Source organism: Calonectris borealis, chromosome 1, assembly GCF_964195595.1.
Source record: "Calonectris borealis chromosome 1, bCalBor7.hap1.2, whole genome shotgun sequence".
Classification (NCBI taxonomy): Eukaryota; Metazoa; Chordata; class Aves; order Procellariiformes; family Procellariidae; genus Calonectris; species Calonectris borealis.
Window position 1 is genome coordinate 74,143,840 of NC_134312.1, and position 18,324 is coordinate 74,162,163.

The 18,324-nt window shown below is 37.8% G+C and overlaps 1 protein-coding gene across 7 annotated transcripts in view; it reads left to right on the forward strand.

Moving 5' to 3' along the window:
• Positions 1–18,324, forward strand: part of SOX5 (SRY-box transcription factor 5) — a 651,312-nt gene that overhangs the window by 379,507 nt on the left and 253,481 nt on the right. For all 7 annotated transcript variants that reach the window (XM_075160498.1, XM_075160507.1, XM_075160488.1 and 4 more), the window contains one exon: positions 12,593–12,824. In XM_075160498.1, the coding sequence (XP_075016599.1) occupies positions 12,594–12,824 (231 nt within the window). In that variant the 5' untranslated portion in view covers position 12,593. The remainder of the gene's footprint in view (positions 1–12,592; positions 12,825–18,324) is intronic.

Here is an 18,324-nt window from a genome sequence, read left to right on the forward strand (position 1 = left end):
TTTTGCAGTTTCAAAATACAGTAGCTGAATAGAGCACTTAATTTTTGTCCTTGCTTATGTGTCAGTATGCACAAAACCATCAGGTAAATTAATGATCCAAGTAAGTAATACAAACAGCGATCACCAATAAAATGTTTTCTTTAAAAAAAGAAAATCAGAGCTTGCAGAGCTTTTTATAAAGGCAGTTAAGCATTCTTATCTCTTATGTAGAAATAGAAAAACTGGGAGCCAGAAAGATTCAATAAATTATGTGGAGTCACACAGGAAGGTGTGTTGTCTTCTGAATTTTTAATGTTGTGTTCTGGTTTTGTAGCCCATACAGAGGCGGAGAGGGTATTCAGCAGTAAACTACCTGGTCATAGTTTCAATGTTTGTGCTTCTTCGGCAATGATCAACACCAAAGGATGTTGCTATACTGCAGAATTAAATTTCTGTGATGTATTTCAATCAGTCAACCAATCCTCTATCCTAGGTGTCATTCGAACAATTGTAGAGCTTGCCAGATGACTACTGACCCAAATCAAAAGCTATTTATTACCTTTTTGAAATTAAAAACGGGACAGTGGACCTTTCTTGTTGCGTTTTGTATCCAGTTCAGGCTGGTAACCTTGAAAACATAGCTGATCATCAGCCTGTAATACGGAGGTGTTTGTTAATGTCTGATACAAATGAATCCATGATTTTTTTTCAATGTCCTAGTTTAGTGTGACTATAATTATTCCTAATCAATTACTTTGGTTGCAGTAGGTAGCCCATGGAGTGTCTGGGCATTCTCTTCCAATACAGAAATTTTCTTTCCAGTATCATCTTCAGGTACATCAAAAGGCTTTCTGGGAAGTGTTGCCCGTGCACTATCTTTTTATAGGGATTCATGCTTGAATTGATCTCAGTGCCGAATCCATGTAGTTAGAAAAACAAAAATGCGCTGTATGTGTGGGGAGTGTAGAATAAAAAAAGAAGTGGGAAGTAAGGAAGTTTGGTTGTTTGTTTTTGTTTAACAGATAAAGTAGTTTTCTAAGATGCTCAGTACCTACACCTCTTACACCTGAAGACATCTGAAGGTCCTCACTCCCTTCAGGGCCAGTGGTGCCCTTTGAATGTCTTGTTCTCCATGCAGTGGTCATTTTCCTCATAATACTCGTGACATACGTTTTAGATCTGCACATCTGGATTCAGATTCACTTCTAATATAATTAGGTGTATCCCCAGCGGGGAGAAGCTTTTTGATGGAAGAAGTCTTTTCAAGAAAGCTATTATACCACTTGTTATGCCATAGCAGCCAGGTTTACTTTACTGTAATGTATATTTATTTTTTTCAGAAGACTATAGCTCTCATCTGAAGTTGGACCTCCGTGGCAATATGTGCCATAGACTGCTAAATTGTTTTAAATACATCTCAGTAAAAACAGTTCTAGGCAAGAGCATTTTAATGGTGATTTTTTTTTAAGTGCGTTTGAAGGCAGTGTGTGGACAGCGTGATGTAGGGGAAGAGCCAAATGTTTATTTTAAGATGTGTTTGAATGAATCTGCCTACATAAACTTGCCAGTGTTAAGAAAGAGGGGCTCTGCCCCTTTTAGATCACAAAGGCCTCTCAGTGGGGGATGGTTTTGGTAATGGAAAAAACAAAAAAGGTTCCAGTATGTGGTGGAGGAGGTAAAATAAACAAACAGCAATGGATGATTACTCCTCTCCATCAAGGCTTCTTTATCCTTGCAAGCTCAGTCAGTGGTCAGCATGTTAGACACCCCTCCCTGTTTTATCCATCCCTGAACTGTGTTCTTGACAGCATTGGTTTATACAGCTGGGTCTTTGTAGAGCTGGATGGGAATCGCTGTTGAACAACAGGCATGAAGGTAGACAAAGTACCTATGGAAGGCTGAATGGCAGACGTCCTCCGAGCTTCCCTGGAGGGAAAGATACTGGTTTCAGGGTTTTTCTCCTCCTTTCCACCCCACCCCCCAACTCCCAAAGATTTTTGAAGTGGACATCTTTTTGCAACGGTGTTTCAGTGCCTGCCACTGCAGCCTTTCTAAAGTAAAATTTGAGACTCCTTATGGTCCTAAAGGCATGTTGTCTCCTTAGAATGGTCTCTCATTTTCATATTTGTGGATTTGTTTTTACTTCACATGCCAATGCGCATTTGTTTGTGCAAGGGTATACGTGTGTTATATAACTAATAGCTATATTTTTTTTAGCTAACAGCTTCAGCAGTATCTAGGGTTAATGTTTGTTAAGCTGGGTAATTATCAGCTGTTTATGGTTGTTCTTTCTCTTGAAATTTGACGGGCATTTCTTGAATCAGATAAAGCAAAAAATCAGCTTTCAGACAGTGCTGAGCTGAAGTCAATCCACTTACCTACAAGCGCCGTTACAGCCGTGAGGAAGCATGTTAATATGTGCAAGCAACAGTTTTGAGAAGTGTTCAGTAGCGCTTTAAACTGAACATGGATGTTCAGAAATCAGAAAATTACAGAGGTGAAAGTGGCTTGTACAATATTACTGCGAGTGAATGGACATGTGCTATGATGGGTGATTACACCACACATTAGTTAATGTAGATTTTTACTTCTTACGGTTCTATGAATAAAAACTGGGAAAACAATACAACAACTGTCAACCTTTCACAAGACGACTGAAGAAGACTTTACAGTACAATATGCACAGTGAGTGAAGCAGGAGCCCTCACCTCATACCAGAAACTTTTTCTGTTTTATCCCTCATGCAATCATCTGTTGAAACAGAGATGGCATGACTCTGCAGATAATCTGAAGTAGGAGATAGGAGTGCAAAACCACCTGAACACTTGAAAAAAGTTCCTCTTCTCTTTTGGAATATCAGAATGTCTGAGTAAAAATATTTTTATTTAAACAATTTTTGGTTTACTCTACTTGTGTTCCAGAGCAATTTTCAGAGGCAGCAATTTTCACTAGTTTCTGAAAGGCAACATCTGGGTTTTGGAACAATCTCTTTTCAGCTTTGAAAATTCTACCTCAAATTGCTTCGACATTATAAATGTTCAAAATTTTGGGGGGTTTTGTTTTTTTAACATAATAGAAAGGCAGTAATGTATTTATTCCCTGTCATTTTATCTTCAAGTTCAGTTTGATTTTTCTTTCTCAGCTTCTCCGGGATTATTTGTTCCTGGGCCAAGAATGCACCTGTCTTGTATAAACCCTCCAAAAAGCGGGGAGCGCACACATGCATGTGAACAAAAAAATAATAAAAATTCTAGGCAGCTGAAATTAACCTGTTGGAAAGAATATGTTTACATCCATTAGAGACATTGCTCTGCCTAAGTATATTTTTTCATACACATGCACACACAGAGACACAAAAAACGTTTCACTGTGCCTGTAATTCTTAAAGGTACGCACGGGTTCTCTGAGGCCAGTTCTGCTCCCGATGAAGTTATTTACAGGCCTGCTATTTCAGCGATGCAAGTTCAAGGTATGAATGGATATGCATACATACTTTACTAGCATGATCAGTTTTACCAGGAAACATATAGTATACATATGGACGTATGTGCTTATGGGTTCCCATGTTTATTTGCATTTTTTTATAAAGTGATAGACATGATGCAAATGTGTATGTGAGTGATGGTTGGAGCAAGTGTTTATACAATAATGGTAGAATGATAGTGTAAGTTCAGATGCGTAAACATCAATGGGTATATTGAAGATTATTTCATAAGTGCAATTATATGTACATTTATTAGAAGCAAACGTACATGCAATATAAACTTATTATTCTGAACTTACCAGTAGGGAAATTCAGAGTGAAGTGGGAAAAGAAGAGACTTTTTTTTTTAATTTCCTTGTTTCTGGTTTTTTTGTGATTATACACAAACTCTGGTGAGGGAATGTTATTGTTTAAAAAAAAAAAAAAATTCCATTTTTAAGTAAGGAAAGAGAGGGGAAAGGAGAGGGGGCTTGAAGTTCGATAGTTGTTTCTTTGGCACTCCCATTATTGAGCAATGGAGTGATGGAAGAGTGGGAAAAGCTGTGCCGTATTTTACCAAGATCTCAATCAGAAGAATAGCTCCTCGTACTGAAATCTGAGCGTCTTTTGGGAGAAAATTCTTATTGTTAACGTTGATTCTACTGAAAGTAATTCATCATTTAATATTGCTTGAAGAAAATTTTGTCAGCTTGATTAGACAAAGACTACAAATGACCAAGAATAAGCTCCCTAAATTGCAAAAGTTTTAATATTAGCTAACTTTTCAGAATGAGCCCATGCTTCCTCAAATTTCTTTGTAATAAGTCATTCATAATTGTCATAATTTTAAAGCTTTTTCAACTCCTTGCCTTCATTTCACTCAATGTCAATGGAAATTATGTATGCACGTCTGTGTGTGATGTATGGATTCCTTGTAGCGTGCAGCACAGCTCTCCCACTCAGCGTCTGGAGACTGCCTGACTTCTTTTCCGTCATTTTCAAGTATTAGTTTGTACAGTGAAATTTCAAGGCCTGAAATCTCTAATTTTTTGACTAGATTCCTCTTTGTAGTTCAGCAGACAGAAGAGTGAAGATTACCTAATGTCATAGTGATTGTGATAGTACTTTCAGCAGTGAGCAGTTCCTAAAACTTTACATGAAAATAAAACCAAAACTGCTATTTCTGCTGTGACATGAGGACAAATGTAAAATAATAGTAATAATAAAAAGTAAAAAAGCAAGATGTATGAGAAGCTGAAGAGTGGGGGGAGGTACATTTCTGAAAGGTTGGGGGGTGGGAGGGAAGGAAGCCAGAGTTAATTTGAGGATGCACTGGAAAATAAATGAGCTTGTGGATTTAATTCAAAATCATCCAAGCAGAGTCTTTTGCATGAAAGAAGCCAGTGATCAGGCTCAGTTTACTTGAAACATCAACAATGACTGCATCCTGCTGTTTCAGAGTTTGTGCTGATAGATGCTCATCGTCTTTGACACTGCAACATTACGGTTGTATGTTGCCTGTACCATAACCACATTTTTCCTACGTGCTATTCCGGTTTTGAGAAGTTCTCAAAAAATCCAGGTTTTAAAGTTTGATCTTTTAGAAACATACTTTTCAGCACAAGTAAAATTTGATCCTGTAGTTTCTGGTTTATAAATATACTATTAGATTTTTGGCTCCTTTAGGTGACGTACAGGCTAGTGAAAAAGAAAAGGCTCATGAACTTGACAGGTACCAAACAAAAATAGGATACAGGTTCTCATGCTAAAGCTGATTTTGCATGTGTGTCTTGGGGTAAATCACTAAACGTTCCTGCTTAACACCTACTAGTTACTGTACAGAACAGGGACAATAATGCAAAGTCCTGTATGAGATCAACAAAAGAATTAGGCTGTATTCTTTGCGGTAGTAGAATATAGTATCTTGATAGGAGTTCCTTCATCACCTTACAAATTCTGTTTTGTTTGAAGGGTGGTTTGCTTCAGGCTAGAGTATTTCACTAAACAACTTAACCATGCACAAAGAATCTTTCCCAGTTACCTGCTTCAAAAGGTCAATGAAAATCTTTGCATAACGCACGTTGGGAACATTCAACATGAGCTTTTTTCCACAACGTATTTTTGCTAGACTTGATTTTACAGTAGTTTTTCACGCATAAATTCCTTGCAAATGCAAGAAAATGGAGCTGATAATTTTTTAGTTGAGAGCATAGAGTTTATAGAAAGGGGTTTTTTTTGCTTTTTTCTAATAAAAAAAGAAAAATTTTACAAGGTTTTTGTTAACATTTTATTGAAAGACACTTGTAACAACTTTCATATTTGAGGGTTTCTAAACTTGTCAAAATGAAACCATTTACCACTGGAATTTTGAACAGTACCTTTTCTCAAAAAACATTTTCCACAATATGTGGAATATCAGGTTTATCAGCCAAGTTGCTGATACTTTACTATACTATACTGTAAAATGCAAACTTTAAGATAGGTAGGGGATAGCGTATTCCCTGCCCATTTTATATTCAGAGTCTTCTAAACTGATAGACTAAAAAAAATTGTTAGTTACCCCATACAGGGAGGAAATCTGGAAAGCAAAAGGGAGAAAGTGAGTTGGGTGAAATGGAGACTATTGGGTGGCCTTAACCATAAGATTACTTGTGGCAGCTATAATAATAGACAACTGCACAGAAATATTACGCAGGTTATGCTATAGCGATCTTGGTTTGTATTTACAAAAGTGACTTGTTCACCAAAACCCTTTTCGAATAACACAACTTATTTGTAGCATATGTGCATTTTAAAAGATGGCTGATTGATATGATCTTAGAAAGTAATAATTAACAGATTATTCCATCTCAGTGTGAGTGACAGATGAGAGCATGTTTCATGCACATTTTTTATTGATTAGAAGATTAGAGATGTTTGCTGCTTTTTTCTTTTTTCTTTTTTTTTTTTAAATTGTAAAATTACTTCAGTGAAGAATTCCAAACCAGGCTGTAAATGACTCAAAAGATATTGCCAAGTGAAGTCTGTTTTTAGTGGTATGTGTAGAAACAAGTCGGGCTTGCAGTTCCCAGTGGGACAGAGTGTGGGAGCCTGCCACCCTTACTCGCGTTGAGTAATACCTTATTACACAAGTAATCCTGTGAAAATGAAGAGAGTTGGGTTTTTTTAAGGTACTAGTTATTCAGTGTACATAAATAATGAATGAATTTGGGGCCAAAATGGAATGGAGACAGTCATTAGTTAATTAGTATTAACTAGCACCTTTTGCTTGGACTGTCTGTAGAGAGACCGTAGCTTCAATAAACCTGGGAATACGAACCGTTTTATTAGTACTAAATGTGATCAGAGATGAGGCAGATGTGTTGCTGACATTTTGGATAACCTTGTGTTTGTGCATCTATACCTTGTCTGTATGTATGCTTACACATTAGTTATATGTAATATTGCTGCTGTCTGTAGTTGTAAGTATTTCCAGTGGAAAAGCAGAGCCTGCAGATTTCCAACATATGCTTTAGTTAGAGGGAAATATCCCTGCAGATCAGGAAGAGAGTCAGATTGAATCCCGTTGAAGTTCCTGGGACTAGTTTAGTGTATATCATTTGGTTTGGAATCAGGCCGTGTTAGCGAGTAAATTCTTGATGCTGTTGGTAGCTGGAATGACCCTCCACACTGCTGCTGGAGGATCAGATCTACTCGTCTTGTCCTTCTGCATCTCTTTAGAATGCAGCTCTGTGCCTGTCTCCCATGTACGGGGCCGAGTGATTTAAACTCTACCCATGAGAAAGACTTAGTTTATAGCTGCCGGAGAAACTCAAGAGGTGAACATTTTCATGCCGATTCAGAAACTGGCTATGCGACTCCAGTCAGGCACTGTCACGCCTAGTTATAGTGAGAAAACAACAATGCCTCTCTTGATAAGGGAAAAAAAGAAAGTCTTGCACAGTCAAAATTTTGACATACAATTTAAATCATCTCTCTACATCCTGTGGACTTGGAGCTGTCAAAAAGGCAAAGCCTGTGTTTGAATGGAAAAGCTTTTTATTTCTTTAAAAAGTGTACCAACTATAATTATCCATAACTATGCAGGCCTGTTTTAATGCTGTTTTATAATTACAGGTCTTAATGCTAAATTATACAAAGTCATTTATAAATAGTCAGAACAGAGGGACTTTGGGAGTTTTTAACCTGTAGATTGCTGTAGGTTGTGGCAGCTGACGGGATTTTGCCTGTATATGTATGGGGTGAGCTGTGTAATGATTGATGAATCCCTTAATTAACTCCCAACAAGTTAAGATTTATGGCCTCATATCTTTTTCTCTTGACACATCTGTGTTTGTCACTTTTGAAGACACGGATAAACCATTTCTCCAAAAGCTTTTGTGGGTATCCGAAATGTTTCTGAGGTATTTTGCTTAATGTAACAAGATTAGAGGTTTATGACATAAAATTTATGAAATTTTATGGCATGAGCAATCAAATTGGGATGGATGCTGGTTGTGTGCTAGAGGGCACTATCTCCTTGAATACTGGATATCATTTCAGATTTATTTTGGGTATACAATCATGTATGAAATGAACCAAAACCAATGAACAAATGGAAACGTAGTGGGGACACTTAAATGAGGTTCTATTAAAAATAAAAATAATAAAAAAATAGAGCTGTGGAATGATCACTTTTGTGAGGCACTGAACTCAAGGGAAGAAAAACCCAAACAAAATAATGTTATTTGGTAGCCGGAAATTATTTGGGTGGAACCAATACTTGTAGATGGCATGAGGAAACAATTCATGTGGACGCAGTGTAGCTCTCTCCAGTGGGAGAATCCAGCCATGCCTGTCAGTCCAAAATCACCGAGATCAATAGACACAGGGTATCAGTTTAAGCCTACAAAGAGTCTGTTGTAAATTGAAGGGGAGTAAAGAAATACGTGAAGAAGCTATTGTAAGATGAATCACATCAAATATTTGTGGATAAGAGTGAGTTAGAAGAGTGAGTTTTTACATCCCTGAAAAAAACATTCTTGCTACCAGGAAAAGCATTTATTTAATGAAAATTTAACAAAAGGCATGTTATTTACTGCAATTTCTGCATACTAAGAAGCCTTTCCAAAACCAGAAAAAAAGAGTCCCTTTACAAGAAATAGGGTTGCATTTGAATTCAGTACCAGAACTAAATCTTCAGTTCCATCCTAACTACTGATAAAAATCAAGTATGGGGATATGTTTCATAACTCCGATGTATTTCTACAGTGGGCTGAGTACTGCCTGTGTCCCACTGTGTCTGAACTTTGCAGATTTAGGTTGTCTAAAAAATTACTGTTTAGCTATTTATATTCAGTAGAAATGATTAATGACGGTTCAAAATGCAATTTTTCTTGCAAGTCTTAAGTTGCAACAGATTTCATCTGCAAAGACACCCTTTTAGATTCGGAATCTGGGCCACCGTATTGCTACTTTTCTGAGAGTTATATCTTGAGGTTTTGTTGGTTTTTTTTAATCCTATCCGTAAGTTGATGTTTGAGGAAACTGATGTTTCCTCTTTCATTGTAAACCTCCTTTCAGAGGGGTGTAATTGAAAACCCTTCTGAGTTTAAACTAGTTTGGGGAAAAGATCTTGAAGTCATGTAAGTTGTAAACTGTCACGTTATCATTGAGGGTGGATCCAGGATGTTTGCAGTCCTTTGTTAAGACGGGATAATTCCAGTCCTTCATTATACCTAGATCTGTTTAAAAGAGCTCAGTTTCAGTTACTCAGAATTTAGCTGTTGCCCTTCCCTTATTGTTTCTAATGGGAACATTACTTGTATCTCACATACAGAATCTGTTAAGACCTAGCATTAGCTCAGTAGGAAAATGAAGATGTATGAAAAGAAGAGAATTCAAGGATACATGGTGTGGGAGCATTTCAAATTCAGAAAAGGGACCAATAAAGCTGTAGAAATAATGAAAGACCATCTGTGAATGAATTTACCTTGTATCATGTTGTTTTCTGCTCGTGAACCTATCAAAGATTTGATCCTTTGTTGCTATAGGCTTTGATAATTACTGTCCTGGAAGACATTTCCAAAAGTAGGTACGGATTCATTTATTTATTTAAATCCTCCGTTTTCCTGTGGAAATTTCCCAGATGTTCATAAGGAGTAAGTAATTTCTGTGAAACTCTGATGTTTGTGTTTGATGTTAAAGGGGATGATGAGATTTCTGAAAGGCCAGATTATACCTAACTCATGTTGGCTATGGACAGAGCTACCTGAAAACAAATTGCAGTTGTCATCTGAGCTGTGTGACTCTTATCTAGGGTTGTGCATCCATTTCTTTGAGTGTCGTAGTCACTTGGAAGACTAATGCAGATTAGATCCTTAACTTTGCTGCCTTAACCATTTTAGCAATTTGTTAGCCTTCTAGCATTGTGATGGACATGTGGCTTGTAATTTAAACTGGATCTTTTAAGAGCTGCATGAGGAAGCAAAAAGTTTCTTCTTCCCTCTCTAGTATCACTGTAGGTTGGCCTACAGTCCAACCCATAGGTTTTCATTTTAGATCAAAAACCTAATAATCTCTGTTACTGCTAGTGCATGGAGGTGGTCACTTCTATCGCCTTCCCTGCCTGTTTGTATAAATTCCCCACAGAAAATGATATCATCCCTGTTGGGAACAGTGACAAGCAGAAGGCGATGATGATCTGCAGCGTGCTAACTGAACACAGTAGAGGAAACCGAATATTCACTTATAAAGTTAGCAGAAGAGCTTTATTTGAACATGATAGTCAAACTCTCCTTGTGAAGCAATGTGACAGAATCTGCGTCATTCTGGGTTAACAGCAATTTAACACAATTTGGGTATATAGTATATAATACAAATCATCAATACAAAGCAAGGCATCCTCTCTATATATTTTATTGTCAAAGTGAATTGTAGTGGAGTCTTTTGTAGATGGTTTACAATATTTTCAGTCGTCTTATTGAATATAAATGTCCTAAAGTATAGAACATTACTGTGGAATAATTGACTAATGATTTTGTATCCCTCCCTTTTTGTTTGCCAAAATTGAGACAACCGCTTAGTGCTGATTTTCAGAGAGATTTTGTAAAAACCCAAGCTTCTATTAAGGCAGCGTTGAAATGAGTAACCAAAATGTTATACTCTGAATCAATAGCAAATGTGTATTTTGGTGAGGTGCAATGCAGAATATGAATAATTCACATTAACTTCAGGAGGGAGTTGCATGGTTTCTGCAGAAGAAAAGCTTGGGATCTGTCACGTCAAACATCGCTGTAAAATGCTGAATTCAGTGGGCTAGTAGCAAACTGCCAGTAAGAGTCTATCTGGTGATCTCTGTCTTTATACATATGCTTTGTTGCAGACACGTAGGTGGGAGAGCCTAGAAGACAGAATTCAGGTAGGATGTATGAAGTGTTAGTCTGTTGGACTAAGTCAAACATTAATAGAAAATACAGATTGCTTCTCTATGTACAGGCAATAGGTGGTGTTCAGAACAGACGATGTGCAGCTGAGTATAGGTTCTGGTAGAGATTTTTTTGTCTGAGTTTTTTTTTTTTGTTGGTTGGGTTTTTTTATTTTTAAATATAATCTAACTTGGCTCAGGAGGCAAAGCTCGAAATGAGATCATTAGAAACAAAATAAGTCCTAACAGAGGGCTGTTTAAAGTCACTGTTTGTTTTCAGACCCAGTTGACTGCTGCTAAGAACCATTTCGTGCTCAATATGCCAAATCGTATGGACATGCTCCACCTCACAGCAGCCCCACACATGGTTCAAGAGGCTGCTGGGCTTTTGAAATGCAGTCCTTTAACTGTGAAGTGGAAAATCAAAATGGGGTAATTAGAATCATAAATACTAGATTTTTGAGGAGGAGCAGTATTACTTCAGCCTGTCTTTTCAACTTTTACATACAATAGTCTTCAGTTTCCTTGTTCATAACTTCCTATTTTCTATGAAATATTTCTCTTTTTTTCTTTCTTTTCTTCTTTTGACTATGCCTATAGAATTTCTTGTTTCTCATTCCACTCCTTATTACAGATGCCCCTGCTTAGCCCAGTGGCCCATTATATATATCCTGATTTTCATGAACAATGTTGCTGTAATTAATCCCAGAAGTCATCTGCATTTTAATACTTCACCGGACCCCTCTATTTTGAAAACCAAGCTGAAAAAGTGTTCTGGGTTCAGGTGTTCTGTAAGATTTTCAGTAGTGCCTGGTTTGATGAAAACTGGGTTTTCCAACGACATAAAGATTCTTTCAGTCTTTCTAAAAGTTGAAGATATACATGTGCTATCAGAACAGTGTTATCAGACAGCCTAAAAAATTTTGGAATGTGGGCCTGAATTTTAAGTCAGGATTTGTGTGTGATTTTTACAATGTGTACTCTATGTATCTTGCGTGTGTATCCCTTTTTATATAGATATAGATGTAAATTACATTTACATGGGTTTTTTTCCTGATCTGGCTATAGAGTATCTTGATAGCAAATCTTCATTCACTTACCCAGAATTTGTATTGTCGAAATTATTAATGTCTAAATGTTTAATTGCTTAACTATCCCAGATCTGCAAACCTGAAAAGATTCTTGCAACATGACTATAACACTCTGTTGTTCACATGGGTGAAGTTTTATAAACACAGACATTTTGGCTTGCTGGCGAGTTTGTTTTATATTATTTTATTTTATTTTGCTGTATTTTATTTTATTTTACTTTTTTTTTTAATCAGTTGTGGTTAAATACATGCGGATGATTATTCCTTAAAAGCTAAGTTGACAATAGCTTATATCGGGAGACATTCTATCTTCTTACAGTCTCTTGCAAATGCAAAACCAGATGGGTATTTTTTTTAAAGGAATTGCATTTCATTATACAGTCTTCTTAGGTGAATTTTCATGTTTAAGAAGCCAGAATACAAGAGAGTGCTATATTAGTGTATTATTCTCACAACAAACAAGCTACTGTTCTGTTGCTACCTGCTTGGCCATTGTTCCCAATTGTGTATGCTTTGCAGTGGTATTTGGATGGTTTCCTGCTCTCTGCCAGCACAAAAAAGGCATTTCTGTTACAATGGCCCCTAACCACACAATGACGGCATTAAGGATTTATTTGGAGGTTTCATTATTTTCTCCTCTTTTGTTCCTTCCAGGATGTCTTCCAAGCGACCAGCCTCTCCGTATGGGGAAGCAGATGGAGAGGTAGCCATGGTGACAAGCAGACAGAAAGTGGGAGAAGAGGAGAGTGACGGGCTCCCAGCCTTTCACCTTCCCTTGCATGTGAGTTTTCCCAACAAGCCTCACTCTGAGGAATTTCAGCCAGTTTCTCTGCTGACGCAAGAGAACTGTGGCCATAGGACTCCCACTTCTCAGCACAACACAATGGTAGGTTTGCTAATGGTCTATTGTGCTTACATCCATTCTTTGAATTCTGCCTCTACAGTAGTTTGGCATCCAGATCTGTACTTTATGGAGTATACAATGCACAGTTACACGTACAGAACATGCTACAATAATGTGAAAGCTTTGACCTAGCTGGACTGCCTTTACCCTCCACTACAAATGCTAAATCACTTGCAGTGCAAACTCCACTTTTCCTCACCTTTGTCTGCTGGCATTTAGGGTGCTAAAAATTTTTAGCTACAGTGATGTGAATTTGAAGTGTATGTGTTCAGCAAAGAGTAAATGGTTTTGGAACACTGTAAGTGAGAGTCATGTTTGGCATGGTGTCTGAAATATCACCCCAATGCCAAGTTGATGCAATAGTAAGGCACAAAAGTCTGTATAAAGGGTAAAAAAAGCAACTTTGGATTTTGCTGGTTTTAAAAATTCACATGTGATATGTATTTCACATGCCACGGATACCTACAAGAAAGTTTGCTGTGCTTATGGAATTAAATCAGCCTACCTACTTGTGAATTCCCACCTTTTTGTGCACTTTACAAATGGCACAGTGCACTTAATTCATTACGTTTAGCAGCCCACTGGAAGTCCAGAACTGGCTTTATCTAAAAGCAGACAAACAAAAAAGAACAAAAAGCAATGCCATATTCCTCACTAGTATCGTAGTGTCACTATTGTAACGTGATGTGTTTGGGCCCTTCATGCAGAGTCCTGTGATACATTTTTATAAAGGTTGAAAAGTGCGGGGAAAGGCATTGAAACCCCAGGACTTGGGCACCTCCACAAAGCTGTCTATTGTGAACACACTTACACAGCTCTTACCTGTTTACAGATTGACTGTAACTTTTCTGTTAGTCCCCCACTTTGACAAGGGCAGTGACAATTTTGCTTTAAGTGAAGGTAATGAATGGACCTGCATATTTGAAGGCTTTTTAAAAGACATTGCAAAATAGGTGATAGTGTATTCTCCTAAAAGCCTGCAACAGCTCCATAGTGGTATTTAAGCCCTTACAGCTCGTTACGCATATGTAACAAGCCCTAAGTAAAAAGCCTTAGGGATTATTATTTCTCATAGGACCAAGTCACTGGATATTCATTGAAGCTGCTCTCCTAGACAAAATAACTCACTGATCCCGATCCATTTTTCTTCCTTTTTGGTCTAATGCTTAAGTTCAAACAGTGGTTTGGAATATTTAATTTTACCTTGTGTTATTGCAACTTTAAATGAAGAAAGAACGTCATTGGAAAAATTACACATGAGCAGACATGTCACTATCTTTTTCTAGCTTGTTTCCTTTTCATCCTTTATCATATGTTTTATGGAGATGTAATTCACTAATATACAGTTCCAGCCAATGGGATGTTAGGATATGTAACTGGTGTATTTTGGCCTGTTTTAAGAGAGTGTATTGAAGATAAGGAGTTGTTCCTGGCAACATTTGAGTCAATAGATAAACTTGTGATGACACCAGTAGTGTAGAATCAGACCCTAATAAAATAACTTATTGTCTTCTAAGGAGCCCAGCAGGAGTATTTTAACTACACCTCACTGAAACACTTAACTGCTCTTTAACTGATCTTAAGTAACTTCTTTATTCATTCATAGTTTTTAAGACCAAGAAGTCTAGTGTGACTTCCTGCTATGAAGGTTATATTTAATGTGATGTCAAAACAGTGTGTTCTGTCTCTTCATAATACGAGATACTGAATTATTGCATGTTTTAGACAGTTTTGCTGTAGAAGTGAGATGCTGTAGGCTTATCTGAAGCATGTTTGGGGGGTTGTAGGGACTGGTTTTGTCTTCATATATATTCAAGAAAATTGCCAGTTTGTGTGAATGTGACATTTTTGTACTATCTCTCTTTTAGTGAGGATTGTCTTGTAAAAATCGTCATCCAGGTAGGTCAGAAAGGATGTAGGCTATGTGTCTCCAGAAAGAAGGAAGTGATCAGTGTAAATGAGTAAAATATACGTAATCACTCCGTCCGCTGTTGTGGTATGTAGTTATAAGAAGGAAGTAACTGAACCTAGTGCTTGGATAACTTTTAGATGACTTCAATTTGGGTGATTGACAGTTATGAAAGTCATTCCCAAAGGGGTAGCATTACAGAGGTAATTTTTATACTGTTTAAATTGACATTCTGTGCTATTTTATAGTCTCTGCGAAGCAAATCCAGGTCTATGCACGTGTGCACACACCACCGCCCAGTGCAGTCCAATACAGTTTTATTGATAAAGCTCCAGCAGTGTGCTTCACACTTCTTAATAGCTTGTCAGCTGTACTACTACACCTACTAACTGAGTCTGCAAGTGACTATGGAGTTCTCGTTCTGCAGCCACATGCTGTCCTTAGCAGGGTACACCTTTACGGATCTCTCTAATGTCCAGTAAGACAGGATCAGACATACAACTGGTCTGAAATCATGTAGTGCACTCTGCTGCACCCCTCTAAATCATACTGCTTTGTGCATGATTGTTGGCTAAGACTATTCTCTGAAGGGATTCTTATAGATAGACATGGTATAGATCCAGAGAGATCTTTCTGTGTTAGCTTACATTTGGCTTAGGGAGCAATCTCAGCAGAAGAAAACCACAGCCGAGGGATCTGGAAAAGGTATGGAATTACACAGCCTTGTCTCATCAGTAGGTTGCATAGTTGAATTCCTCTTGTCACCACAGCCATCCCTGTTCTCCTCATATTCTGCCTCTCAGCATTGGGACATTTAGGAAAACAATTTCAACCTTGAGAATCAATTTCTTGACCTCGCTTCTCTAGCTGCTAATTGACCCTCTGTTTCATAGGTTACTTCCAGCTGTGCTTCCTTTTACAAGTCCTGCCAGCTGGGACATTCTAGGATCCTTAAGGTAAAGGACTGATTGCAACAGAGTGATAACTCAACAGTTTACCCAACTTTTTGAAAATTTACTCTGTTGCACTTTATCAAGTTGTAACAACAACACAACTTAGAGACACAGCTCAGAATGCTGGGTAAACTTTTATAAAAGGAGAGCAAAATCCCTAGAAAGAAATCTTCAAACCTAACCAAAATTGGCAAAAAGCTGCAAAACCCATCTTCCCATCAAAATGAACAGGGTATTTCTGAGGATGCCAGAACTGCACCCAGAGAAAGGTTAGTGTAATGGGCACAAACTGAAACGCAAGAGGCTCCGTCTGAACATCAGGAAACGCTTTTTACTGTGAGGGTCACTGAGCACAGGAAAGGGTTGCCCAGGGAGGTTGTGGAGTCTCCATCCTTGGAGATATTCGAAAGCTGTCCGGACGCAGTCCTGGGCAACTGGCTCTAGGTGGCCCTGCTTGAGCAGGGGGTTGGACCAGATGACCTCCAGAGGTCCCTGCCAACCTCAACCATTCTGTGGTTCTGTGAAAGTCAGGGGCAACTCTATCCCAAACTCTCTTCCTCTTGATAGAAGAAACTATATACTTATTGCAAGTAGGACAGCTCTTCCACTGATAAGAAAAGAAACAATAATTTATCAGACTTAAACCAAAAGCTCAGAAGAAAATATAAGACAAATCATTTGACCTAGAATATATCTGAGAGTCCCTTAGGATGTTCATAGCAGGCCATAAGCTTAGTGGGGAAACACGTGAGGATTACAGTATCAGTTGATACCTCTTTTGAAGAAACCTATTAAGGCTACAGTATTTGGATAGCACAGATAGTTGTTAGCTCATCTAAGTTATGAGGGTTTGTTTTTATTTGTCTGCGTTATGATGTTGCTTTTGCCGCCTCTCAGGACTACTGATCTCACCAGTGGTATCTGTGTGCTAATTTCTGAAAACAGGAGATGTTAAGGCTAAAAGCACTGATTGAAGTATACCATGGGCATGGTATACTGTGGACAAATTCGACCATCCTTCTTAACTGGAGAGTATCAATCAAATGCTGGATGAGATTAAAAAAAAAAAGGAGGTTCTGACCAAAAGATCAAACTGGTAAGGTGTAATTTTGCCACTGTCCAGTTGTTCCAAACTGCGTGACTGCCGTGCTAGCCCACATTTGTCCTGCACTTTCAGTGAGATTTAGAATCCATTGTCAGCAGTGCTTTAAATTGATAGGTAGTATTACAGTGCGCTGTTAAATACCTTTATTGCTTCACGCTAAAAAATGTTACATTTCTGTGGTGAATGAAGTTATTCCTCTCTAACTTGGGAATAATATTAAGAAATTTTGATCATATTAAGAATAACAGTACTACTGGTCGAAGAGCTTACTGACACGTTGCTTCATGCTTTTCCTCCACTTGTCCAAAATAAAAGGTTGTTTAATGCTGCATTTGAATTCTCTTATCTCATACATCCTGGCCTGCACCTCACCTGTTGGTCTGGGGTCATCAGCATGTGAATAGTATTGGATCAGAACAACGGCTAGAGTGGCTAGAGCACTTAGCTACTATTCAGAAGTTGCGAAGAGAACGGAAATCTGAATGCATATAGCTTTTTAAAAAGTCAAATAGGACTCTAATTATACTGAGCTAAAGAATGCCTATTAAAAAAAAAAACCCACAGTGGTTTTAGAGAAATTTTAATTTCCAGTGTACCTTTGTGCATCAAGCTTAGGATAAGTTATTGTGATGGTACAATGCACAGTGTTGTGAACACCAGTGCCGTTATTGTGCCAGCTCTAATAATGAGAATTTCATTGTTTGGGGAGAGCAGTCTCCTACACTCTAGACAAAAGTGTAATTACTTTTGAACGATGTGGAATGTGCTCAGTTTAATAGCATGGAGAATAGATTCACAAAGATTCAGATAAAGCTAGCTTGGAAGCCATATGTGCAATGTGGCAGTATGAAATTGTTAGCAGGCACCATAATTACAACACACACACACACACACACACACACAATTTCACAGTTTAAACTATAAACTGTTGTTTTTGTAAGAGATAGACAGGCTTATCTGAACAAGACTAGTTCAATTAAAACAAAGCAGAAACGGTGGTAAGTTTGCATTTGTCTTTTTTTGATGTTCTTTCCTTCCTCTCTTAATGGTAAATTGATATTTATAAGATGATGAAATTGCATTGTTACAAACATTGCATTATAAATGTTATCACAAAAGTAGCACATGAAAGCAGTTTCCACAGATATAATTTCAGGCTTGTATCAGAGTTTCATCTTTTCAATCTTTACACTTGCACTGTTTCAGAGAATGACTTTGCGGGCTATTAGGAAAGGGAGCAAATAAAGAAGAATCAGCCAGGACCCATCAAAAGCTGTAGAAGTTGCCTACTGCATCATTTAGTCCAGACCCTAGAAAACTCTATGCAGTTATTGAGAACCAGTCATGATGGAGCCAGAAAAAGCTTTGATGCCTCTGGTATCTGCCTGACAAAATACCTTCCATTTAAGCTATTATAACCCGCCTGTCCTCCTTGTCATGATCTGTATTCTCCCAGCTGTCCAATCCTGTCCCATCTATGTGTGTAAGTAATGCTTATCGTATTTAGCAATTTCT